The 27,829-nt window shown below is 36.8% G+C and overlaps 2 protein-coding genes across 7 annotated transcripts in view; one reads left to right on the top strand and one right to left on the bottom strand.

Annotated features, from left to right (window-relative positions):
* Window positions 1-27,829, bottom strand: part of LOC138706700 (alpha-(1,3)-fucosyltransferase C-like) — a 124,261-nt gene that overhangs the window by 85,096 nt on the left and 11,336 nt on the right. The window contains exons 2-3 of one of the 3 annotated variants that reach the window (XR_011334059.1): window positions 25,095-25,185; window positions 21,019-21,156 (exon numbers count right to left, since the gene is read on the bottom strand). The exons of 1 other annotated variant lie outside the window; for it this stretch is intronic. The gene's annotated coding sequence lies outside the window, so the exon portion shown is untranslated. Of the gene's footprint in view, window positions 1-21,018; window positions 21,157-25,094; window positions 25,186-27,829 lie in introns of those variants that run through there. One more of the 3 variants, XR_011334060.1, reaches the window with a different exon arrangement.
* Marf1 (meiosis regulator and mRNA stability factor 1-like protein) overlaps window positions 19,443-27,829 on the top strand; it is a 112,180-nt gene continuing 103,793 nt past the window's right edge. For 3 of the 4 annotated variants that reach the window (XM_069836289.1, XM_069836288.1, XM_069836285.1), the window contains exons 1-3: window positions 20,051-20,191; window positions 20,331-20,689; window positions 21,003-21,146. In XM_069836289.1, the coding sequence (XP_069692390.1) occupies window positions 20,104-20,191; window positions 20,331-20,689; window positions 21,003-21,146 (591 nt within the window). In that variant the 5' untranslated portion in view covers window positions 20,051-20,103. Of the gene's footprint in view, window positions 19,927-20,050; window positions 20,192-20,330; window positions 20,690-21,002; window positions 21,147-27,829 lie in introns of those variants that run through there. The other variant, XM_069836287.1, reaches the window with a different exon arrangement.

The raw sequence follows: 27,829 nt of genomic DNA, 5'->3' as shown, positions 1-27,829 counted from the left end.
ATCACAATATTTAACGCGTAAATATAAATTCTATTAAAATTAATAAATAATTTTGTCCATAAACTGCAGGTTTATTATGAAATTATTATTAACTGGGGAAGCTAAGCTTTTTAGCTTACATTGACGCTACGCCACTGCTAGATGCCTAGATTCGAATTCTGGCCCACTGTGCAGTGCTGTGTGGAATCCATGTCTGCTTTAATTTCTGTTGGACTCATTATTTTTCCAATCTGTGCGGCGCACGAAGTTCAAATTTGAACTATACAAAATGTAATCAACAGAAAATTGTGATTTTTCGTGCTTGAACTAGTGTAAAATGCCCGCTAACAATGGGCGGCATTGCTGACAAGTTTTCAATGCCATCTATGTGTCAGGCCACGAATTTCATGCATCTCGATTTTATTTTTATTTTATTGGGTTATTTTACGACGCTGCACAGTGGGACGGATTGCGATTCTAGCCGGAACAAAATCAATTTTCACATGTTCTCATTTTTATGCGTGTCTTATCTCAAGTTGTTGCTAATGAATCACAGAATGCTTATCTATGAGAAAGAAGCTTTGACACTGAACATACGGACGTCACACAAGGATGTTGACGAGGATTCCCCTCCGTAACCAGTTTTATTGCTCAGCCACGCTGAAATAGTGTAAGAAGCAAGCTTGTTTTCTGTGATGTGGGAGTGAAACATTTTGTGATTCTGAAATAGAAAATGAAGAACAAGGTTGGTAGATAATTATTATATAAATTTTATGATCATAATACCTTTGAATTTTTAGAAACGGCATGTTAACTTAACGGCAGGAAATGCAATTTTTTAAAACTATTTCTCTAAGTAAACGTTGACTTATAATAGGAGAGTCACACAGAGTCACATTTATTTTTATGTCAGAACGTAGGTTTAAGTATGCACTTTAAGACTAACCTACTTTCATTTGCTCCTACTGACCGCTCTGCATGTGGTCAATTTTTTTCAGACTCGGAACCGCTACCGATAATTTCGTGCCGTGATCTATTTCCAATACTTACCAACAAAAGTGGCGACTTGGATGAACTATATAGATATGTTTTGAACAAATTATGTATTGAAACATGTGATTCTAATAGTGAGAAGTGCATTCATAATATTTTGAAAAATATTCGAAATAATTTTAACAGACGTTGGATGCAGTGTCACCGTAAAAAGGATTATTTTCTAAAAACATTGTTCTTGGCAGGTCAGAGGCAACAACAAAGATATTTTTGAAGCTAGAAAACAGGGGATTATTTGTAGATTTCGCTCACAATTAGGTCTTCTTATTGACAAATCGAAATCTGGTGGCCCTGGGACATTAAATGATGGAAATATAGCACGTTGGTTTTTTTGAAAACCCACAAATTACAGCCAATATTACGGGCATTAGTAAGACCTCATTCACAGATTTTCTGTAATTTTATACACCATTTCATGTGGATATTCATTTGAGGCGTTTGAGAAGTACAGCCCATTTATATGTACAATAGATATATCCATGGTACTATATGCCATCCAGCGTGCATGACTTACTGATACATGTAGAAAAAATTGCAGAAACTGCGATACTTCCTATTGGGATATTATCTAAAGATGCTCAAGAGGCAAGACACAAACATTTACAAAAGTACAGGTTAGACCACGCTAGGAAGTGTCCTAGTGAGAGAAACTTAGATGTCCTACACATGTTGTTAGTATCTTCTTATCCCATCACATCCCAGATCAATCGACATCCAAATACAAGAAAATCAAAAATGTAAGTTGAGGCAATTAAAGTACTACAAGTACCAGCTGCGAGTGCCAACAACAGCACTGCTCAACTGCAATCCCAACATGAGGACGACACTAGCGCTAGCGGTTCCGACACTTCTGGAGATACAACAGACGCTTCAGATTTCTAAACATGAGTCATAAAATTGACTACATACAGTGGTGTGTGGTGATAAATAATCCTGGTGGTGCACAAATATTTATTATGATTATGATTATTATTATTATTATTATTATTATTATTATTATTATTATTATATTATTATATTATATTATATTATATTATATTATATTATATTATATTATATTATATTATATTATTATATTATATTATTATTATAATATTATATTATTAAACTAATAGCACAAGCCCTTAGAAACAAATCCTTCGAGGTCCATGAAGAGGTGCACTGCGTTGCGTCTGAAGGCGGCGGAATTAGAAGAGCGGACATCGTGGCTCTAGACAAGACTAATAGTAAAGGCTTTATACTGGACCCAACTGTTAGATTTGAGATGAGCCAGACCCAACCATCCGAGGTCAACAAAGAAAAACAACAAATTTATGAGCCTACTATTCCGTATTTTCGAGAAAAATATCAGATGGAAGGCACCTGGGAAGTACATGGTTTAATGATCGGAGCGAGGGACACCATCCCACGATCAACTGTAAACACTATCAAAACATTTGGAATCCATGACATCATTCCAAAAATAATTACTTCAACCATTAAAGGGTCTGTGGCAATTCTGAAAAATCATTTATACGGAATATCATAATACCCCCCCCCCTTTTCTATTCGTTAGTGTGTGATTGTTACAAATATATGTACAAATTTATTATTTCTTAAACTTAAGCTCCTAGTTCACATTTAAATTTGGCTCATCTATCTTACTGTAATCATTACTATTCTTATATGTGTGTTATTCTGTGTTTTTGGCAACCCAGGATGCCTGGGCAGACTATTTCTTGAAATAAATTATATTATTATTATTATTATTATTATTATTATTATTATTATTATTATTATTATTATTATTATAGGAACTAACTACTACATAACTATTAACATATGTTACGTAGGTATAGATTTACATAATTTTGTTACTCAAGAAATTGCAGTTAATTAGTTTCCTATGTAGGTCCAGTAATAGCAAAGTAAAGTGTTCAATTTCTATTGCAGCACACCGTAAATAATATTGTTTTCGCGATATGCGTTTTATAACACAGTTCACACGATCACAAGCATTCGATACGTGTGTCGTCTCATCAGCCTTAACTGCTAAAAAGTCAGCAGCTTTCTTTATTTCTTTGAAATCTCATCATGGCAAGGAAAACAAAATACAGCGTCTTTTATATTGCAGCAGCATGTTGCATTTTTTGTAAGTCCGAATGTTGAATTTTCTTGTCACTTCTCTATTACTGTTCTTCGTCACTTATAATTTTAATTCATGTGTAGGTCTACCCATCTTCTTTATTTTGATCTTTCCGTGTAAATGTCTTATAGAAAATCACACATTTAAAAGATTTTGCACACTATTCATTGTAACATTTATGATGGCACGAGCTTGAGAGCACACCTGAAAGTGCTCCTAACCCCTCCTGCACTCACTGTACTGCCTCCCTACCATGCTCCAAAGCCTGCCAGTGAAACAGTGCTACTGCGCATGCTCGAATGGAACAGTGTGCCGCAAGTGTCGAGCGGTAAACGTAAGTCCCAGGCGTCAACAAGAACAATACACATGCAGTGTTATTTTTACATAGTATTATAATAAAGAATTATGTTGTTCACATAGTCTACTGCAGCTCATTGATATAACTTTAAAAACTTGCGTTATTTGAAGAGGTGGTGCACTGCTCCTGTGCTCCTTAAGAGAAATCGCCACTGACTACATATATTACTTTTCTCTTCATAGTAGTCTGTAAAATAATTTATATTTACTTTAATTTTTTATTTGCAATAGTTGTATGCAATTTCTATTTCTGTACGATTCTTTTTTAATAAATAGACATTCTATACTAAAATAATAATTCTCATACAAATATTTCATCAAATGCCATAATAATTTACCTTCATTTTGCTATTTTCAACGATTTGAAAGGAATTTATCAATATTAGATTTTGTTCCGGCTAGAATCGCAATCCGTCCCACTGTACGCTATATCAACATCTTGGGTATTTAGCGTCTCAATGAAATGAAGGTGATAGTGCCGGTGAAATGAGTCCAGCACCGAAAGTTACCCAGCATTTGCTCGTATTGGGTTGAGGGAAAACCCCGGAAAAAACCTCAACCAGGTAACTTGCCCCGACCGGGATTCGAACCCGGGCCACCTGGTTTCGCGGCCAGACGCGTTGACCGTTACTCCACAAGTGTGGACTGCATCTCGAAATTTTTTAATTTATTATAATTTTAGTTCGTACTCCTTGTTTTCCTTTTAAAGCCCTTGCTTTTATACGAGAGCTGGAGCATAAGTCGTGGCAATTATTTGAGAGAATGCGGGTACGGTTCGAAATTTTGGAATATGCAAATGAAAGGGTGGCATAAGTGAAGGCCTACTCTACTAGTAGGGTAGAGCTAGGATAGGGATCAAAGGGATCAAACATCCATAAACAGGAGAAATCGTTGCAATAAGTTAAAGTCTCAGGAATCTTCTATGCCACATCAATAAATTTAAGAATGCAGTTATATTCTCAGACTCCAAAGCAGCAATTCTATCAATAGCCTCTAAACACACACCTTCATCTCAAACAGCAGAAATAACTAAAATGCTCTCTCAATTAATAACACTCAATAAAAGAATTGTATTCCAATGGATACCATCCCACTGTGGAATCCTGGGAAACGAGAATGCGGATGCTTTAGCAAAGGAGGGCAGCACTGCTACTTACAGACCTGTTACTAAATCTACATATTATTCTGTGAAAAGATTTATTAAATCTACATACTTAGACTTCAACAAACAAAAATTTGATAACAAAATCACAAGGGAAAAAATAGTTAATTCCCGATTTAACACGAAAATCGTCTGTAGCTGCATTTAGATTGGCAACAGGCCATGATTGTTTGGCCAAACACCTGCATAGAATTGGAATATATCAGTCCCCTAACTGCCCATTGTGCAACTCAAACCAAGAAATGGATTCGGAACATCTCAAAATCTGTGCTTCAGTGGCTGGCCATGATAATATCTTTGAAAAATATTGGAGTGCAAGAGGTCAAATGACTTTATTGTCAAACGCCTGGCATTAGAAAACAACAACAACAACAACAACATCCATAAGCGATACAGCAACATGCCATGCTCCTTGGAAGGCCAAGGTATATGTACATATGTGCTACTTGAAAGGGTAATATGTGTGAACTATACTTGTCTTTTTGAAAGATGGGACATGGCAGGAGCGTTGCCATCGGAAAAACAACTGAATGTCACATAGCGTGGTATACTTCGCACGAAAACATGACGACCTTTCCTCATCCCCTTCACCAGTTAACTGCAGGCACGCGCAAGGGATAAACCCTTAGCCGAGTTGCCAATTCTTGAAGTCATTGTGATTTGCGAACGTTTTTCAAACTGTGTTCCGTGAAACCGCGATTTTCAGCGAGACTATATTATCTTTGTAAATATACCTTAATTTGTAATTACTAAAACAAAATTGGTGTAAAAATGAACAAACTTATTTTAAAAACACTTTATATTTATATTTATATTTTCACTAACATGTTTTGCGTAAATAAACAAAAAAATGCAGACTTCTATAATAAGTGTTAAATGCTCATGTTATTGAAGTTCCAGAATTTTATACTTAATTAAGAATGTTGCGCCGGTAAAATTTTCTGAAACTGTGATCATTGAATAGTTATAGAATTTATAGTACAAAAGAGTAAAGTTAGATTTTATCAGCTTCGCCTTGGGTGATAATTTCCACGAACGCATAAAATCTGTTTACTCTAGTGTGCTATACAATATTTCATTCATTACTGGTATGTAAATTTAATTTTAAATTGTAGGGCTTTTCTTTGTAATGTGTTGTTGGCGAAGAAGTTCATATATATTCATTTTACTATTGCTAATATGTTGGTTGTCATGTAGAGTGATTTAAAAACATTTAATTCACTGCTGTAAGTTAGAAAACTTTTAAGCACTGCTGTGAATAATGTCATTATTTAGGTTGCTAAGGACGGTGTTGCTGTTGGCGATATCTCTTTCGCGTACTGTTCACATACTGTTCGGCGAAGTAAATCACGTATAAAATCGTCTATATTACCGAATTCTGTTTTAATTTGTTTATTTTCTCTTTAGTTGGTGAACCGTAATTCTTAATTTCTATGCCCATATATCCAACTCCGCCGGTTGCGTCCGATGTTAAGTGATTAAGATTTATACTTATTAAACTGCCTGAACTTTCGATTACTTTATGGATAGAATTTCTAACGTTAGACACAATTTTAACACTTTGTTTTCTTAGCTACGCTCCTCTGCAAATAAGATATTCTGTTTTCTTCGACGGTGTTATTTGTTGTTCTTGTCGTGATGGTCCAGGATCTTCAGGTGTATCAGGAGGCCTGGCTGCGGATCATCTGCTCCAACACTCATTAATCATGGCCGAAATAAATTAGACATATTGAAGCGCACAACGGTATAAAACAACACGTCGACAAAGAGACTGAGAATGGGTGAAACCCAACAGGTAGAGGCAATGACTGCTAGATTTGGCAATGCTGGGATCTATTGTATTCCTGCCACGCGGCTAGGGGTTGAGTAGAGGATGGGGGTTTATGAGAGATTACCAGTTCCAAGAAGAGAGGCCGTCATGTTTCCGAGCCAAGTATAGATCTGTTGCTATGGTAACAACGGTTGAGTTGCCAAACTTACAGTTCGCACGTGGCGAGTGCTTAATAGTTCTCTTGGCGACGATTATTGTGTTAGCACACAGTGTTAGCATTGGTACGCTTCGTCTTTGATTCTCTGTCGATTTTTGTATTGTTTTCTTATCTTCGCGTCAATTGTCAATGAATGTTTTAACGTCAGCCATCTTAACGACAATTGCTAGCTTCCATCAGCTGGCAGCGTGGTAGTCCATATTGGCAACATGGCACTGTAGTTCCAAGCTCGGCCACTTGTCTGTCATGTCCCATCTTTAAAAAAAAAAAAAAAAGTATAGTGGGGTAGGATAGAATATGGCAGCTTCTCATGTTTATTACGGTAGTTGGATTAGCATTACAGCAGACATCCTTCCTAAAAACCCATCGGGTCACATCCAATTTGCTCGGCGGTCGACTCACAACTGCATTACGCCTCACGCATAACATCGCTCTCTGAGCTGTAACCACACCATACTGCATCCCCGTAGTGATGCGAGATGCCATATGACATTATGATATGTATGTCTATGTATTTATTTACACTGCAAGTGGGCAAGCACCCGGTGGCAGTGGTATATACAATATAAACAATACACAATAAAATGATAAGCAATACACAATAAAATTTACAATACACAATACAATTTTACAATACATATACAATTTTATACACAATACAATAAGAATGCACAATACAATTTAACACAATAATAATAAAACATAAATAAAATACCTAATTTTACAATACAACCTACATAATTATGTATAGGTCCTACATAAGTTTCAATAGTCTTTCACTTTACTCTCATCTCATTCCCTGTAGTGGCACTATGACGCATTTCACTGACACTCTGTAACACATTTCACTGACACTATAGAACACATTTCATTGACGCTATAAATTATCACTGATCGGAACTGTTCACTGCACTGTAAAACCATAACTTCACTGACTCACCTCGCTTCACTGATACAACAGTTCAAATAAGTCAAATAATTACACCCTTATGCATACTGTACTTATAAACAGAACTACATTTAAACTAAACATTTCTAGCCTAAGGCCCTCTTACACGCTATTTTTAAATAATTTACAATTCAAACCAAGGAAGTAAACTCGTCAGGCTAGATAAATACATGTCACCTTAAAAAATTTAAATGTTGAATATCACCTTAATTTTACTTTGCACTTTATACACAACTTTTTAAGTTATTCTTGAATCTCCTTAAGGAAGGACAGCCCTCAAAGACCGCTGCAGGTAGGTCATTCCAGTCATTTATAGTTCTATTTAAAAATGAGAATTTACCTACATCCGTTTTCTGTTTCCTACATTTGATTTTAAAATCATGATCGTTCCTACCATAGTACGTTGGCTTTTCTAACCGAGCCGTTATGTCTACCCATGCTTTCTGACCTAGATGTACTCTATACAATGATGTTATTCTAGTTTTCCTACGTCTGTTTTCCAAAGTTTCCCATTTAAGTTCTTTTATCGTATCGTTTCCATCTTCTCTTTTACCTTTAATATACGACAAAATATTTGCCGTGACTCATGCCCCAACCTTCGTAATTAGTTTATTCTGTAGAAATTTTGAGGTTATATTATAGTCTTGCTATTTCTTATAGAAGGTGAGTAAGCTGCCTCTTGTAGTCCATTCTCAGAATTGGATATGGCCACAAGGTGTCAGAGTTGTTGGCAATAAATGGGAAGACTGCCTCCGTGGTCTGTTGGTCAGCATGCTGGCTTCCAGATCAGGAGGTCCCGGGTTCAATTCCCGGGTTAGGCTCTCCTCTTGAAGAAGAGGAATTCCCTGGGTGTCTAGTCTGGAAATTTATATGAATGTGAGTGTGATTGTGAGTGTGCCGGGTTAATATAAATTAACCAATCATCACAATATAACAATACGTCAGGACTGTCGCTGGGCAGTAACCTGAACACACGTTTCAGCGTCACATTGTTGACAAGTAACTCCATCTGTTAGCACAAACATAAAGCATCTAATAGATGCTATAGAGTTACCAACAACGAAAAAAAAAAATAAATAAATAAATAAAATAAAGGGGAAAGAATTCGTAGTAACACGACGCCTTCTTTATTCCACCAGACTCATAACATCATCTGTGGATGTTTCGGGACCATGCTGTCCCATCTTCATTCTTCAGTAGTGTAGAGCCTTCTCGGAGCCATACGTCGGCAACACTGTAGAACATATGTTTGTGCTAATGCCGATTTTCATTGTAAATTAATGTTACAATATAAGTGTGTGTCGATGGAATTATGTTCGCGGTCGTACCAAACGTTAATTGTTGATGTATTATAAACTAAGTGCGTGTTGGTGATAAAAACAAGACAATAAATGAAAATATGGCCGCAGTCTTTGGCAATTTTTACGGTTATTAATAATGACAAAGTGATTGATGCCGTTGATTTTCAAGTTCATTGTAAACAGCTGTTTTGTGATCCCATAAATGTTGCAGTTTTCTTGAACATTCGGAAATGCCTGCTATACGTCAGAACTACCTATAATTTGTAGATGCATACACTCAATTTGTTGATTTTCAATGTTTGTTTATTGATATGATTTCTTTTCTAATAAATTAGTTATAAACATGTTTCTTTTCACTTCGTATTTACAGGATTTAAAGTTCACCGAGTTTACGCTAATTGGCACACACTTAATAGATAATGATGTGTTTTGTTACGTATTATGTTGAAGGTATGTTTTTTTTTTTTTTTTTTTTTTTTTTTTTTTTTTTTTTTTTCATAAATCTTTAGACATGGCCTAACTGTATTTACATCCTCATACTTTATTATAATATTATGTCAATAGTTTCCTCTGTTTACATTTTTATTTTATTTACATAATTTACATTCTTAGCCTGTTTTCTATAGTTATATTTATTTAAAAGTATATTTTAAAAAGTTTATAACAAATACCGGTAATTTAGGATAACAATATTGTTATGGTGACTGGCATCTAAAGCTGGCATCCTGGGCATCTAAAATATTTATAGAAAAGCACGACAGATAATTACATGAAATTAAAATGTATATATGATATGCTAGACCTTTCACGTCAGAGGTGAAACAACATAAAGCGACGAATCATGTTCAATTTACTAGCCACAAATTTGTTAATTGAATGGAAGTTAAGAATACTGCGTAGGAACTTACGTCTTTATTGCATTATTGATTTTATTATTTTCGGTGCAAGGAATATCTTTTGTATTTATTTATTTATTTATTTATTTATTTATTTATTTATTTATTTATTTATTTATTTATTTATTTATTTATTTACCTTTGTACTATCAATAAAAACATGTTTTTTGTAATTATTTTAAATGGCAATCTTTGTATGTAAGTAGCCTACTTACGCCATATTCTGAAGTATAGCTAATTGATTGCAATAAAACACTATTTTCGAATCCGTAATAATTTACATCACTACCCTGAATCTTGATCTTATTATACATAAAGTAATACTGAAAAAAAATACAACGAAAGCAATGCGCAAGCACAATTACATCAATATCACTTTAGAATCTCCCGCTCCACTCAGCGTTGCCAAACCTATCCATGCTCCGGCTTGTAACTGAAGAAGGCTCTGGTAACGTGCATTTGCTACGATTTTTTTTTTATTTTTTTTATGTTTAATATTGGTCGACCAGCAAACTTGCTATACAGACCACTGTTAAATGATGGAATATCACATGCAGAATATCATGTTGAGGTTGGCTCTAAAGGCTCCTCTAATTAATTTAAATTAATTAATTAAACATTTTTGTGAATTATGTGAACAAAAATATGATGATTTTCTGTGTTACATTTATGAAGAATCGTCAGTATCACTAAGAAGGATGTCTTGAGGGAGTTTCCTTTTAAGTCGAGATGGCTGACAAGATCTTGCTCCAAAGTTATATGTCACAGCTCCAGCAACACCAGGAAGTTTGTTGAAGAAAGATTTTGACATTGAATGGATGTACTGTTCTAGTGGAAGAGTTTGCTACGATTGATTATTAACCAATTTGGTACGGGTGTACAAGACTCAATTTTTATTTACGCGCTTTATAATATTAAAAGGTATTGCATTCCATGCATCTTATGAAGTTAAGTTATTACATTTCTGCATTGAGAGCATTTGTTCTATAAAAACAACGTAAATATGTTAAATGCAGTGCACTATATTCTTCTAGGAAGATACGCATATTTGGGAATTGTTTTTCGATTGTTCGTAGGATTGTTTCGATTGGAACCTGTAAGCAATGGCAATATCGATTGTGTCTCGGTTGGTATCGATTGCATGCTATTGTAATTGTAGACGTAGCAAGAATATACGAAAGTATGGCGGGTATTTTGGATGTTACTAAATACAGATCACTAGTAAGATATTTTTCGGGGGAAGAGAGAGATGTTATAATTGATTTACAGGGGAGTGGGTTATTGAAAGAGTGTGGAATATGTAGCCGTTGTAGGAGGAATTGCATTTTGAGAAGAAATAGTCGTTACAAGGGTCATTATTGTTCTTACTGTGCAAGGTGCAAAATTTCCAGATCCCTTCCGATTGGAGCGTTTTTTGAAAATTCACATATTAGTTTGGAAAGTGAATTCGAAATTATTTATTTATGGTCGAATGGTATTTCCGTAAAACAAGCTACGAATTTAACTACGTTGTCAAAAAAAAAGTGTCATTCAATACTATTCATATTGTAGAGAAATTACATCTTGGAAAATAATTTCAGATCAAGGAAGATTTCGTTTTGGGGTCCCTGGGTGCGTTGTACAAATTGATGAGAGCTGTCTAAGGAAAAGGAAATTCAATAGAGGGAGAATTGTGAGAGGAGAGTGGGTCGTTGGAATTTATGATACTACACAAAAGAGGGGGGGGGGTTATTGTTTTTGTTGTTAGGAGAAACAGAGAAAATATATTTCCTGTAATTCAAAATTTTGTTACTCCGGGGACAACAATTTGGACAGACGAGTGGAGAGCGTATACTGGGTTAAATCAGATTGGTTATGTACACAATACAGTGAATCATTCAAGGAATTTCGTTGATCCGGTAACCGGAGTTTGCACAAATAGTGTAGAGGCGTACTGGTCTCGCCTAAAGAAGTTCTTGAGGCAGATCAACGTGCTATGGAGCAAGCTGGTAGATGAATTTATGTGGCGAGAAACATACTGCTGTCGCTTGTAATGTGTTTCCACAGTCTACTATATACAGTCGCAAAGCTCAATATGTAGTAAAAATGCAAACATGGGTAGTTGCCCACCACTAGGATCGCTACTATCGCCTCATCATCGCAGATCTCTCTCCTAGCAGACAACAAAATATGTTACACTTTCGTTGTCGTGTTCTTTTTGAAAAATTAACACCTTCCTTCCATTATTGAAATATTAAATGCATGAAGTTAATTTATTATTTTAATGAAGTATATTAAATTCCACCATAAACTCGAAGATACCTGCAAGAAATAAGTAATATAATTTTTGTTTGTGCAAAACGAACTGAAATTTACTATAATAGCTTCACTTATTCAAGATTATAGCGATAATTAACTATGAAACCAATAAATATTAATTTGCATTTCCCTTTACAACAATAATAATGGAAATATGAATTAATGGAGTAACTTAAGCGTACCGGTACTTGTAGTGTAGGCTTACGTAGTTAACAAAGTGGGATGAGGTTAAGCATTAATAATCACACCAGAATTGGAAATAAAATGTGATCAATAAATTTTATTGTAACAGACTTTTTCTACGTCTCTAGTAAAGCAACAAATAAAAATAACAACAAAATTAACAGCTATAATTAAAAACATATCCTTTGAAAAAAATAGGCCTAAGCAATAATAATCCCACCAGAATTGAAAATAAAACGTGATCAATAAATTTCATTAAAACAAACTTAATTTTTCTACGTCTTTAGTAAAATAACACATAAAAATAATAACAAAATTAATAGCTACAATTAAAAATATATCCTCTGAAAAAAAAAAAAGTAGACCTAACCTTTATTTCTCTGGAAATTTAGCAGCCTAAGTGACAGAACTTTAACCGGTATCTAATGTCCTTTCGGTTAGACTGAAACATTTCATTGTGAAATTCAAGGATATAATGTATTCTAACAGTCACAAAGAACTTCAAAATTAAGAGTTTTGTTTCTGCACAGCATTCCTGTGGAAACCCAGGAACCTTTCTGAATCTTTCGGAAATCGGAAAAGGATAACTCTGGCCTCTTTCTCTTACTGTTGCTACAATTTATAGCACTACAAACGTCTCCTCCTTGTCCCATATTATTATTCCAATTATTAACATTTTCATTACAACCAATAACGAACATTTCACAAGCATCAATGTGAAATACGCAACGAGCTAGCACTCGATAGAAATACGACACAGTCCAAAGTCGACCATGGACAGTCTATTGTTTCTAGTTGCTAACCGCTTGGAGCGCTTTATCACGAGATTTACAAAAAAAACACCTCAAGCTTCGCGACTGTATACAGTAGACTGTGGTGTTTCTTCATCAAGTTCGTGAGCGGTATCCCTTGTGAAGTACTCCTATTAGGCCTACTTGCAGGTGTGTACTAATGTGAAATGTAGTTATTTCTCTCATCATCATAACTATAGTGGGGTTTGGTAGTCTTTGTTTCTATTTCGCGTTCCTTTATTTTCTCCATCTCATTCTGGCAAGAGAGGAGGATTGTGACAAGATTAGAGTGAGTTTGATGAGAACATAGATAAGCAACAGGAGACGACTGTGACAAGGTTGGAGTGGGTTAGTTGAGGGGATAGATTAGTGACAGGAGACCGAGAATTACAGTGGGTTAGTTGAGGGGATAGGTAAGTGACAGGAGACCAAGAACTGTGACAAGGTTAGAGTGGGTTAGTTGAGGGGATAGATTAGTGACAGGAGACCAAGAACTGTGACAAGGTTAGAGTGGGTTAGTTGAGGGGATAGATAAGAGACAGGAGACCGAGAACTGTGACAAGGTTAGAGTGGGTTAGTTGAGGGGATAGATTAGTGACAGGAGACCAAGAACTGTGACAAGGTTAGAGTGGGTTAGTTGAGGGGATAGATAAGAGACAGGAGACCGAGAACTGTGGCAAGGTTAGAGTGGGTTAGTTGAGGGGATAGATTAGTGACAGGAGACCGAGAACTGTGACAAGGTTAGAGTGGGTTAGTTGAGGGGATAGATAAGTGACAGGAGACCGAGAACTGTGACAAGGTTAGAGTGGGTTAGTTGAGGGGATAGATAAGAGACAGGAGACCGAGAACTGTGACAAGGTTAGAGTGATTTAGTTGAGGGGATAGATTAGTGACAGGAGACCGAGAACTGTGACAAGGTTAGAGTGGGTTAGTTGAGGGGATAGATAAGAGACAGGAGACCGAGAACTGTGACAAGGTTAGAGTGGTTTAGTTGAGGGGATAGATTAGTGACAGGAGACCGAGAACTGTGACAAGGTCAGAGTGGGTTAGTTGAGGGGATAGATTAGTGACTGGAGACCGAGAACTGTGACAAGGTTAGAGTGGGTTAGTTGAGGGGATAGATAAGTGACTGGAGACCGAGAAAAGGTTAGAGTGGGTTAGTTGAGGGGATAGATAAGTGACAGGAGACCGAGAACTGTGACAAGGTTAGAGTGGGTTAGTTGAGGGGATAGATTAGTGACTGGAGACCGAGAACTGTGACAAGGTTAAAGTGGTTTAGTTGAGGGGATAGATTAGTGACAGGAGACCGAGAACTGTGACAAGGTCAGAGTGGGTTAGTTGAGGGGATAGATAAGTAACAGGAGACCAAGAACTGTGACAAGGTTAGAGTGGGTTAGTTGAGGGGATAGATTAGTGACAGGAGACCGAGAACTGTGACAAGGTTAGAGTGGGTTAGTTGAGGGGATAGATTAGTGACAGGAGACCGAGAACTGTGACAAGGTTAGAGTGGGTTAGTTGAGGGGATAGATTAGTGACAGGAGACCGAGAACTGTGACAAGGTTAGAGTGGGTTAGTTGAGGGGATAGATAAGTGACAGGAGACCGAGAACTGTGACAAGGTTAGAGTGGGTTAGTTGAGGGGATAGATTAGTGACAGGAGACCGAGAACTGTGACAAGGTTAGAGTGGTTTAGTTGAGGGGATAGATTAGTGACAGGAGACCGAGAACTGTGACAAGGTTAGAGTGGGTTAGTTGAGGGGATAGATTAGTGACTGGAGACCGAGAACTGTGACAAGGTTAGAGTGGGTTAGTTGAGGGGATAGATAAGTGACAGGAGACCAAGAACTGTGACAAGGTTAGAGTGGGTTAGTTGAGGGGATAGATTAGTGACAGGAGACCGAGAACTGTGACAAGGTTAGAGTGGTTTAGTTGAGGGGATAGATTAGTGACAGGAGACCGAGAACTGTGACAAGGTTAGAGTGGGTTAGTTGAGGGGATAGATAAGAGACAGGAGACCGAGAACTGTGACAAGGTTAGAGTGGGTTAGTTGAGGGGATAGATAAGTGACAGGAGACCGAGAACTGTGACAAGGTTAGAGTGGTTTAGTTGAGGGGATAGATAAGTGACAGGAGACCGAGAACTGTGACAAGGTTAGAGTGGGTTAGTTGAGGGGATAGATAAGTGACTGGAGACCGAGAAAAGGTGGGAGTGGGTTAGTTGAGGTGATAGTTAAGTGACAGGAGACCGAGAACTGTGACAAGGTTAGAGTGGGTTAGTTGAGGGGATAGATTAGTGACTGGAGACCGAGAACTGTGACAAGGTTAGAGTGGGTTAGTTGAGGGGATAGATTAGTGACAGGAGACCGAGAACTGTGACAAGGTTAGAGTGGTTTAGTTGAGGGGATAGATTAGTGACAGGAGACCGAGAACTGTGACAAGGTTAGAGTGGGTTAGTTGAGAGGATAGATAAGTGACAGGAGACCGAGAACTGTGACAAGGTTAGAGTGGGTTAGTTGAGGGGATAGATAAGAGACAGGAGACCGAGAACTGTGACAAGGTTAGAGTGGTTTAGTTGAGGGGATAGATTAGTGACTGGAGACCGAGAACTGTGACAAGGTTAGAGTGGGTTAGTTGAGGGGATAGATAAGTGACAGGAGACCAAGAACTGTGACAAGGTTAGAGTGGGTTAGTTGAGGGGATAGATTAGTGACAGGAGACCGAGAACTGTGACAAGGTTAGAGTGGGTTAGTTGAGGGGATAGATAAGAGACAGGAGACCGAGAACTGTGACAAGGTTAGAGTGGGTTAGTTGAGGGGATAGATAAGTGACAGGAGACCGAGAACTGTGACAAGGTTAGAGTGGTTTAGTTGAGGGGATAGATTAGTGACTGGAGACCGAGAACTGTGACAAGGTTAGAGTGGTTTAGTTGAGGGGATAGATAAGTGACAGGAGACCGAGAACTGTGACAAGGTTAGAGTGGTTTAGTTGAGGGGATAGATTAGTGACTGGAGACCGAGAACTGTGACAAGGTTAGAGTGGTTTAGTTGAGGGGATAGATTAGTGACTGGAGACCGAGAACTGTGACAAGGTTAGAGTGGTTTAGTTGAGGGGATAGATAAGTGACAGGAGACCGAGAACTGGGACAAGGTTAGAGTGGTTTAGTTGAGGGGATAGATTAGTGACTGGAGACCGAGAACTGTGACAAGGTTAGAGTGGTTTAGTTGAGGGGATAGATTAGTGACAGGAGACCGAGAACTGTGACAAGGTTAGAGTGGGTTAGTTGAGGGGATAGATTAGTGACTGGAGACCGAGAACTGTGACAAGGTTAGAGTGGGTTAGTTGAGGGGATAGATTAGTGACTGGAGACCGAGAACTGTGACAAGGTTAAAGTGGTTTAGTTGAGGGGATAGATTAGTGACAGGAGACCGAGAACTGTGACAAGGTTAGAGTGGGTTAGTTGAGGGGATAGATTAGTGACAGGAGACCGAGAACTGTGACAAGGTTAGAGTGGGTTAGTTGAGGGGATAGATTAGTGACAGGAGACCGAGAACTGTGACAAGGTTAGAGTGGGTTAGTTGAGGGGATAGATAAGAGACAGGAGACCGAGAACTGTGACAAGGTTAGAGTGGTTTAGTTGAGGGGATAGATTAGTGACAGGAGACCGAGAACTGTGACAAGGTTAGAGTGGGTTAGTTGAGGGGATAGATAAGTGACAGGAGACCGAGAACTGTGACAAGGTTAGAGTGGTTTAGTTGAGGGGATAGATTAGTGACTGGAGACCGAGAACTGTGACAAGGTTAGAGTGGTTTAGTTGAGGGGATAGATAAGTGACAGGAGACCGAGAACTGTGACAAGGTTAGAGTGGTTTAGTTGAGGGGATAGATTAGTGACTGGAGACCGAGAACTGTGACAAGGTTAGAGTGGTTTAGTTGAGGGGATAGATTAGTGACTGGAGACCGAGAACTGTGACAAGGTTAGAGTGGTTTAGTTGAGGGGATAGATAAGTGACAGGAGACCGAGAACTGGGACAAGGTTAGAGTGGTTTAGTTGAGGGGATAGATTAGTGACTGGAGACCGAGAACTGTGACAAGGTTAGAGTGGTTTAGTTGAGGGGATAGATTAGTGACAGGAGACCGAGAACTGTGACAAGGTTAGAGTGGGTTAGTTGAGGGGATAGATTAGTGACTGGAGACCGAGAACTGTGACAAGGTTAGAGTGGGTTAGTTGAGGGGATAGATTAGTGACTGGAGACCGAGAACTGTGACAAGGTTAGAGTGGTTTAGTTGAGGGGATAGATTAGTGACAGGAGACCGAGAACTGTGACAAGGTTAGAGTGGTTTAGTTGAGGGGATAGATTAGTGACAGGAGACCGAGAACTGTGACAAGGTTAGAGTGGGTTAGTTGAGGGGATAGATTAGTGACAGGAGACCGAGAACTGTGACAAGGTTAGAGTGGTTTAGTTGAGGGGATAGATAAGTGACAGGAGACCGAGAACTGTGACAAGGTTAGAGTGGGTTAGTTGAGGGGATAGATTAGTGACTGGAGACCGAGAACTGTGACAAGGTTAGAGTGGGTTAGTTGAGGGGATAGATAAGTGACTGTAGACCGAGAAAAGATTAGAGTGGGTTAGTTGAGGTGATAGATAAGTGACAGGAGACCGAGAAAAGGTTAGAGTGGGTTAGTTGAGGGGATAGATTAGTGACTGGAGACCGAGAACTGTGACAAGGTTAGAGTGGGTTAGTTGAGGTAATAGATTAGTGACAAGAGACCGAGAACTGTGACAAGGTTAGAGTGGTTTAGTTGAGGTGATAGATAAGTGACAGGAGACCGAGAACTGTGACAAGGTTAGAGTGGGTTAGTTCAGGGAATAGATAAGTGACAGGAGACCGAGAACTGTGACAAGGTTAGAGTGGGTTAGTTGAGGGGATAGATTAGTTGCAGGAGACCGAGAACTGTGACGAGGTTAGAGAGGGTTAGGTGAGGTGATAGCTGAGTAAACTTAATTTTTACAAAAAATCTTAATATAACGTAGTAATTAAAGTAGTTTAATTTTGGAAATAATGGTGTTTCACAGTACGATCGTTTATCTTTGTGCTGCCTTCAACTTTTATCGTGTTATATATTTTCTGCGTCTTATTTAGAAAAAAAGCATTGCACGGTATTGGACAAACAACACAGAATTACCTTCTATACCAGATAATATTTCGTTTCGGCCGGGAAGTACTTCGAATCGAACGAAATTTCTGTTCACAGTGTATTTAAATGGAAGACAGGACGAAACGGCACATCGGATGGAGCAGAACAGAATTCAGGAGATACAGAATATTTATTTACTCAACTGTGGAACTAAATTTCTTGTTTCGGGTAGGATCGTAAGTCCTCGTGAACCCTTCGTGAAAAAACAAATGAACGAGATCGATTCATTGCTAAAATAGTACGTAGGCCTAAATCAAAAATCACAATGTAATATGAACAAAGACAAATTAATAAATCTGGTACTGAATTATTCTCTTTGTATGACAAAATACAAAAGTAGTCTTCGGTTCGATTTCATTATTGTGAGCAGCAATAGACTCTTCGATTCGATTCCGCAAAGTGGGATCGGGACTTAAAAATCGTTTCATATGCGACTAATAATGTCTCTACTCTCTAGTAAACGCAAGGTGGCAGGTTTGTCACTTTATTATTAAGTCTTGTCACCACAAGATGGCAGTGTTTCTAGTGGAAGCATGAGCTACTATATAATCTTTTACTGAGCGGTATTTCGATTTTAAATTGTTGGCTTCAATGGCTGCTGCGGATTTATTTCTGTGTCACTGGATATAGTTCCTTCATTTCTTCCTAATTATTGTGGAAATAATTTCATTTCGTGTTTTTGCCCAGGGCTACAATTATTCACACTGATATTTTGTACAAAATTATATATTTCATTATAGATTTCAGTCTGTAAATAAAAATTGATATAAGTTCACTCCATCCACTAATTTTAATGTGTTTTAATATTGTTTTATCATATCGATATCAATTAATTGTATTTGTTTGCTATTCATTTCCGGATCCTCGTGGTCATCCTTAATTATGGCCGGATGAGTTTCTCTCTCTCTCTCTCTCTCTCTCTCTCTCTATATATATATATATATATATATATATATATATAAAAGTACCTGTATATTATAGCCTTTGGCAGGTTCTTATGTTCAATTTCCCATTTTGGCGTGAATTTCTCCTGCACATGGTAAATTTCCCTGTTTATATATACTTTATTGTAATCTGTGCTTATATATTCGTGTTATTGAGATGGTTGAGAGTCGAGACAACTTTTATTGTAGACGTAGGAAAGTTACACATCATAGTTTCCGTGAAAATGCTTGCTTACAAACGTTTTTCTCTTGATTTTGTTAAATTTCTCAGGAATTATAATTTCCCTTTCCCTTGCTTAATGTGTTTGTTGTATTGTACTATAATAGTTTAGTTCGCTTTGGTTAATATTAATGCATTGTAGATAGATAATAGTATAGAAGTGGAAATAAACTTATTATGGGTCGACTATTATTTTGCCAGTCTAAAATTAAGCGTAACTTTTAATTTTATAATTCTGTATAATTATGGAATATACGAAGGGTATGATGTAGTGTACATAACCAATGAATTTGTGTGTAGCAGTAAATCCGCTCAGGGATTGGCCAATATGTCGAATACATGCGCACTTGAACGCGCAATGGACCACATTATGATCATTCAACAACTTCAACAAAGATGGTTGTTAGGTGGTGATATGACTTAGGAAAAGTTTTGCAGAAGGTTGAGATGGAGGAGAGAGGTCAATTTATTTGACTAAAATGTTGGGTGAGTAACAAATAATTTTTACTACAAGAAATCCACGAAAATATAAACTATAGCACAACGATACTGTGATAAAACACAAACTTTTGGCTACCTGTTGGCATATTAGTTGTTTTCATTATAGGTATAACTTTGTTGGAAATTCCATCATGATAGTGACGTCGTTGTTGGGAGATTCAAATGCCGAGAAAAGTAAAGGCAGTGTTAGAGAAACAAGATTTAGACACACTTATGGCCCAACGAAACGTTTCCGAAAGAAAACAAAAACGTGAGTGTTGTCATTGAAAGTTGTAAAGGTTATGTGTTGGACGCGACTAAACTTGTGGTGAACTACATCCTTGTAATTTTTTAAACTCTACTTGCACATTGGGGATACTTAAACTGAATCGTTGCATTTTTTTTTCTAGCAACTCGGAAGCGGGTTGATTCTTTGCGTAGCTGTGATGAGCTTGAGGTGGCAGAAGAAGCATGTGTTGCACCAGATTCAAGTCCTGCAGGATGTTTTGTGTTTCCTCCACCTCCACCTCCTCCAATTATACATCCTCGACGTCCAGTGTCTGCTTCATCGTATTGTTATAGTGTCTCAGATTCTGACAGTCAGTCAGAATCAGGCAGAGGTCATGGGGGACAGTCCTCACCCATTGCAATACGCCATCCTCTGTTCACTTTCAGAGGTTACCAAAGTGATGGTAGTCCAGTTGCATTACATTCCCTCCCCCGTTTTCTTCCACCAATCGGTGTATTTTGGGATATTGAAAATTGTCAAGTAAGTAGTATAGTGTATTTATTTGTATTAAGTCTATAACTTTAATGAAGTCCTTTTATAACTTCTTATATAATTATTTAATATACATTTTACATAGAATTATAACAATGTGCGATTGAGGATCTGTATGTCTATTTCACACAATCAGAATTTCGCTATATAGTTGCAATCTTTGTTATATAAGTAGGACTCTATGATATTTCACTTTGTTGTGTAATCAACGGCATATAACTGTAATGTTAATGATTAGATTTCATCAGTTATCAGCAAAGTTGATCGTGGATCCTCGTCAAGATTCATTGTTGGCTTGTAGGTACCTAAGGGTAGATCTGCTCTGGCTGTGGCACAGGTGATTAGAGATAAGTTCTTCAAAGGTTATCGTGAAGCAGAGTTCCTCGTGGTTTGTGACGTGAAGAAAGAAAACAGCCAAGTCATTCAGGAACTAAACGATGCACAAGTAAGTAAACCTGAAATAAAATTACTTAATACAATGATGTAACTTAGTTCAACATTTTGCTTAATAAAATTTCGTTATTTTCTCATAGTTATCGCTTTGAAAATTAATACGTATGCCACTAATAAACATTCTTAAAGATTTAGAATCACTTACTGCTGTCCATAAAACTCAAATATTTCTACTCCCACGAATTCCTTTGTGTTTGCTACAGTCTCGTTGTATGAAAATAAAAGAAATATTGAGTACCTGATCATTATTCGTTGAATCAATTTTACTGATGTTTTTGGTAAATATCTATGAGCACTAGTTCTGCCCTTCCGAGAAAAATACATTCCAAAAACCCTCGATTTTTGCCCCAAAAATGAAAACACTTAAGAAAAAAATGAACGGAAAATATTAAAATTTGAAATAACTTTAAAAAATCTGAAAACTCCCAACTTTCCTAAGTAAATTCAAAACAAAAAATTCGTAAAAACAAAACACTTTAAATATGGGTATAGATAACTTCAAAGTTACATTTCAATTTATAATAACGATCAACTCAACATTCCTAAGCTAATATAGTCTAACCTAACCTATGTCAACGACGAAACAGTTCACTAAATAGCAAACTACGATCACTTACTTTACATTCATGAAGACGTGAATATATATTTCTTCCACTTCCATTAAAAAACAATGCATGCATTCATGATGATCTGGAACTCTTGAACATCAACTCTGCTAAATATCCAACATCCTTAAATATAACCTCCACACAAACTACCATGACAAGATGTAGAACTACATACTCCTTCCATCACCAGAACTAATCTCAAAGTGACAGAGACAAAATGAAACAATCTAATATCGAATTAATGTGACGTCATCAAACATCTATTTATACACGTGTGGCTCGCAACAGGGTCTTGCGCGGACTTTGTTAATAAAAATCTAAATTAACTAAACCTAGCCTTCGTATATGCAAGATGAATAACCAGAGCACGAAGGGAACTGATTGATTTGATCTGGAATGTTCACGCGAAAATAAATTCACGTAAGGATCACGCTGACACTGCATGAGAGGTCAGCACATGCGCCACATCCAAAACGGTTCCTGTCCTGTTATAAACATCAAACACAAAATGACTTCCAATCGGCCGATATCCATAAGTACGTAATTATAATAAATCTAAACTATAATTGTTTTCCACTCATTTCTTCTAAGCGTTTCGACATTAAGAGTAATAATTACAAGATTATAAAATATTAATTTCATAAAAAACCAAAACCAGTACTTATAGATAATTACCATGTTACATTTTAGTATCTTCTGAACTTCCTATTTGTTCACATAGAACAGACGTGGGCATTTATAGAGATGCGCCGTACTATTCTGATTGCTGCAACACGCATCACCTGTTAACGTAATACTCAGCGGTGGATCGCGTGAAGTATTCAAACACGGAACATTAAGTAATTACCCAGGACAAAAAGATACACAGTTTTCTACAAATGTTATTTTTATGAATAATGACAATGAAAGAAAACAAATTTTCCAAAACAAATACAAACTATTTTACAAAAATCTGAAACATAACTGTATTTCTAATTTAAACAATTACTGTAAAATCCTTATAAAATGATATAAAAAAAACAATTCCACAACAGTTAAAAAGTAATGCCATAATCTGAACCTATTTGTTTTGAAAGGGCATCAGTCACTAATTTGCATCCTTTGAAAATAAAATTAAGAAACTAAGGAAAAATAGATTCTTAACAAAATATCAAGCACATTACTAAGAAACAGAAAAACAACAATTAGGCTATTTTTTTAAACTTCTTACTGTAGTTCTTTGTTGTTTTTTGTCAATTTACGTCAATTGACTCATGCCTTTAAAAGAAAGGATTCGTTTATTCTTCTTCGTCACGTAAATCAGCAAGTGTTTCAAAATTGGGAGTTACGTCAGACATTGCAATTGTGAGCTGATAGAATAAATTTTCGTCTGAAATGCGTGATCTTGATTTGGATTTTACAATGGCCAACTGAGAAAAACTGTTCACAAATAAAGGATGAGCCAAACATAGAAGCAGTTTTCATAACAAAACTCCGAAGATGTGAATATTTTACTTTGCAAAGTTGTTTAAGCTTATATACATCTAAACCAGCCATATTTGTGCACTTGCACTTGGGGTTTTGCGGCCAGACGCGCTAACCGTTACTCCACAGGTGTGGACTACTATTATTATAAAAAATAAAATTAAAAAAATTGTTCCATTAAAACGAATCTTTTCGTAATGTCGCTCAACGTGCTAGTAAAATTTTGTAGCATAATAAGCACCTTCTTCGCAACAAAAGAATTCATTTTCCCATTCTTTGTGGAAATAATATTTTTGGACTTATTTACTTCAGGAGCTTCCTTAAGGTACAGTTTGTTTACGGCGATCATCGCCGGGCGCACATCGCCAGCGATTGTCGCCGGAGTTGCTAGCAGTTGAAATGAATGCGCACGGTTTCTTTACAGCGAAGATCGCCAGTGCAGTTCGTTGGACGCGACGCAGATCGCTGGAGGTTGCTTCTGAAGCAAATTCAGGACGCACATCGCCGCATTCGTGTTCAATAATCGATATTTAGACAAGGTCATGTTGTAATATCGAATATCTCATATGTACACGTTAACCACGTCTGTACGTTTTGGTTGCAAAACAAATCAAGACGTTTTGTAATTTTTCGCGGTCTAAAGACGAAATTATTATTGAATATGTGTCACAACATAATGATCTTTTTAATATGAGCTTGTGAATTAATAAACAAATTAAACAATAAACCCCATACATTACATACTACATTTTTATCATGCCCGAGCCCCAGAGAATTTCGTTCAGTGTTGGGTAAGGGGGAAATTCTCTCTTCTGTAAGTTTTCTGTGACTAGGCTTACCTAAGTACTTATGCGGTATTCTGAAATATAGCGGTTATTTTTTTTTTTTTGTAGAGATGTAGTTGATCGCATATACAAGGCATAATAAAAGCCCAAACGAACCAAACCTAACCTACCACATGTTCGTACATGTAAAGTGTATAAGCGGATTACGAAGGGAACTACCTCAGCGCTAGTTTAGCCAATTTTTTTTGGAGTTACGGGGGTCTTGACAAAATTTGTAGGTAATTTAACATTGTCATTTTCAATTAAACTGAAAACATAATCAAACTGGTCAGGTGAGAGTTTGAAATATTCCTTAAATTTTGTAGCGTTTTTATAAAGATGTCTCATTATCAATGTGTTAAAACAGAATTCTGTGAACCTATTCCTGAATATTTCATTAGTCCGTAGCTTGTTCCTTTTATAATACGCATGCGAGATTTTGATATCGTCATCTCCCTCTTCTAGAATAAATAGCAACTTCATTATCTTGGATGTATTCATTATAATTTTTAGGTTATGTCCGTGGCCTACATTAATTTACTTGACCATATGTAGTAGATGAAGGAATAAACAAATGAGAATCTACAGCGATGTGCGTCAATAAAGAAACCACTTCTCGGTGATCATCGCCAGCATTTATAATCGCCGGCGATGTGCGTCCAACGATGATCGCCATAAACAAACCGTACCTTTAGAGAGCGCCTTTTTTTTTAGTGAAATCCACCGCTGTCCGCCAGTGCTTCAACCGGTCGGACAGATACCCCAGCTAGGGGTATGGAGGGAGGGAGGTCACATCCTTGCGTTCGACTCCATTCGACATGTACTACTGATGCCCACGTCTGACATAGAATATCTACATTTTTTTTTATGATATAAAAGCATGAATCTTAAAAGTGATTTCATTTTTGCTTAAAATTATAATTTCACTTCTATATATGAAGCTGCATTTGGTGATTTATTTTGAAACGTGAATATTGTACTGGTCGGCATTTGTTTAGTATTTTTTTTAATAATAATTTCATTGATTTTATTGTTTAGGCTTACCTGTAACACGACATCTCTGTGAGAAACTCAAAAGCGAATTGTGTTCCTTCTAGTTGGTTGCTGGCCAAATGAAAATAATCCAGTGTCAGGGCTGTTGGACAGTACAGTACAGTATATCGGAATATGATCATTTAATAAAGCATAAAATTTACTTTGTTGTACGTTAAAAGCGTTAAAATTGTGAAAAAAGGTATATACCTTCGACAGACGGCCCGTTTCGACGCTATGTGTCGTCATCCTCAGTGTCTCTCGAACCACTGGTCATCTTGACTCTGCGATGTGCAGTTGTCGATGGTAGGGGTGGGAGTGTGTTGCTCCTATGGTGGGGGTTGGCAGTTTGTATGTTATGATGTATTATTACGTCAAATAATGTGTGTGTATCGAACTGTAGTTGTGTGTTAAGTATATATTGTGGGTGTGCTATTGTATTCTTTATATTTCGTACTGTTCTAGGATGTTTAACTGTGAACTTTTTGGTGTGACGTGTAAAATTTCCATAACTTATCTGTTTCTATATTATTGTAGTCATGATTATTGTTGATAATGTGATCTGCATAATTTGATGTGATGTAGGGTTTGGTTATAGCTTTAATATGTTCATTATATCTTGTGTGAAAGGATCTTCCTGTCTGTCCTATGTAAAAATGTGGGCAACTATTGCATTTTAATTTGTAAACTCCAGTTGAGTTATATTTATTTGAATGTTTAATGTGGTTATTTAAGTATTTCTGTGTTGTATTATTTGTTTTGTGTGCAATCTTGTACTTTAGTTTTCTGAATGAAGTTGCAATTTTATGGGTATTGGTATTGTGATATGTTAATGTTATGTATTTATTCTCGCGTGCTGTTTGTGTTGGTTTGTTCTGTTTTTGGTTTTGTTTTTATATACCTTTTTTTAACAATTTTAACACTTTTAACGTATGACAAAGTAAATTTTATGTTTTTAACAAAGTGTTAATAAGAACTTTAATCAATAATTTAATAAAGGTATTTTTGGGGGACGTGTTTCTTACAGTGTTACATCCATATCCGCAATGTTTCAGACCAAGTTGTGTAGCGTTTGAAGTGTAGATCAGGTACAAATTATAGTAGAACACAACTTAAAACAATCTCCCTCTTTTTCTCTCTCATACAGAAACACATGCATACATCAATAACACTATGTAACAGTGCTAACAGAAACTTTTTATATGAAATTTACCTTCCTGAAGATATCATATGAAATATAAACTCTAATTATTTTATTTAATCTCGTTTTTAAGTTTACACATTCTACCGGGATCACTTTTCTTTTTTTCTGCATTGTTGTGCAGTATGTTATTCATATTTCTCCAAGTGGCGGTCTGAACACCTGCAGACTTCTAACACATGAGTACAGGCTGTTACAAAAGAAACATTACAATGCTTCCATTCCTCAAATGAGGCATAATAATTCTTATACATTCAGAAATTTTGATCTGAAGACAGTAATTCATCAATTTAAGCACAGAAACTTAATCACAAACAAAAGCAAAAATGTCTTTTGAATTGAATATTTTCTAATGTTAATAGAAAAAAAAAAGTTCAGACTCCATGCCCTCCCATAACTCTGCCTATAATTATATAGTCCCATCACTCTAATTTCCGGCAGTCAATCACGTTGCAGGTCGGCTACATTTAAATGTGTGCGTTTTGTGATTCGCTGATGAAGACGTTATGCATTTCCTAAGATGGATAAATTCTTAATATAATCGCCCGCCATTTTGGCTCTTTAGTTGGCGTTTGCAGAAAGCACACGAGGACGTTATTTGTCGCTCAATTATTTGCTGAATTACAGTGCATTTGATTTATTATCATAGGAGCTACGACATGATAATGTTTAACGGTGTGGAAAATAGGTTCCTGGTATGGTAGCTCGGCAACGAAAGAACAAAAATGGCGAATGATACTACCTACCTAGACTTTATAGAGCCTTCACTTCCTAAGACGTAAACAAAGAGGAGGAGTCATGCCGGGAATAACAGCGTCCTGACTATAAGTGTTATTTAATCCAAGTTGAGATAAACATGTTTTCTTATGAATGAATGAATATCGTATATTTGTCTTTAAGCAATATACTTTTGGCAGGCGGCACTTCACATTATTAGTATACAGTGCCATCTCCCCGTTTTACAACGCCTCTCGTAGAAGTAATTTAGGTCGTTACTTGTTTTTAATTTATTTTTGCAACTTCCACTAGTTTTTTCTTGTCTGTCATCAGTTCTTTCACTAACCTTACTCCTCACCCATTATTATACCAAAAACGCTGTACTTCTAATTCTTGACCCCACTTCTGTATGGGACTTTTCCCCTCACTGCATATCTCTAACTATTTCCACTTTTCACTGCTAATTTTTCCACATTGCTACTTTATTTTAGGTCTTAGTTTTCTTTTCTCATCTCAAGGGAAAAAATGGAACTCTCTGCATCAAAATCCACAGTTAATTCCCGATTTACCACGAAAATCGTCTGTAGCTGCATTTAGATTGGCAACAGGCCATGACTGTTTGGCCAAACGCCTGCATAGAATTGGAATATATCAGTCCCCTAACTGCCCATTGTGCAACTCAAACCAAGAAATGCATTCGGAACACCTCAAAATCTGTGCTTCAGTGGCTGGCCATGATAATATCTTTGAAAAATATTGGAGTGCAAGAGGTCAAATGACTTTATTGTCAAACGCCTGGCATTAGAAAACAACAACAACAGTTTTCTTT

Source organism: Periplaneta americana, chromosome 9 (genome assembly GCF_040183065.1).
Source record: "Periplaneta americana isolate PAMFEO1 chromosome 9, P.americana_PAMFEO1_priV1, whole genome shotgun sequence".
Lineage (NCBI taxonomy): Eukaryota > Metazoa > Arthropoda > Insecta > Blattodea > Blattidae > Periplaneta > Periplaneta americana.
This window is presented reverse-complemented; position numbering and strand designations above follow the sequence as displayed.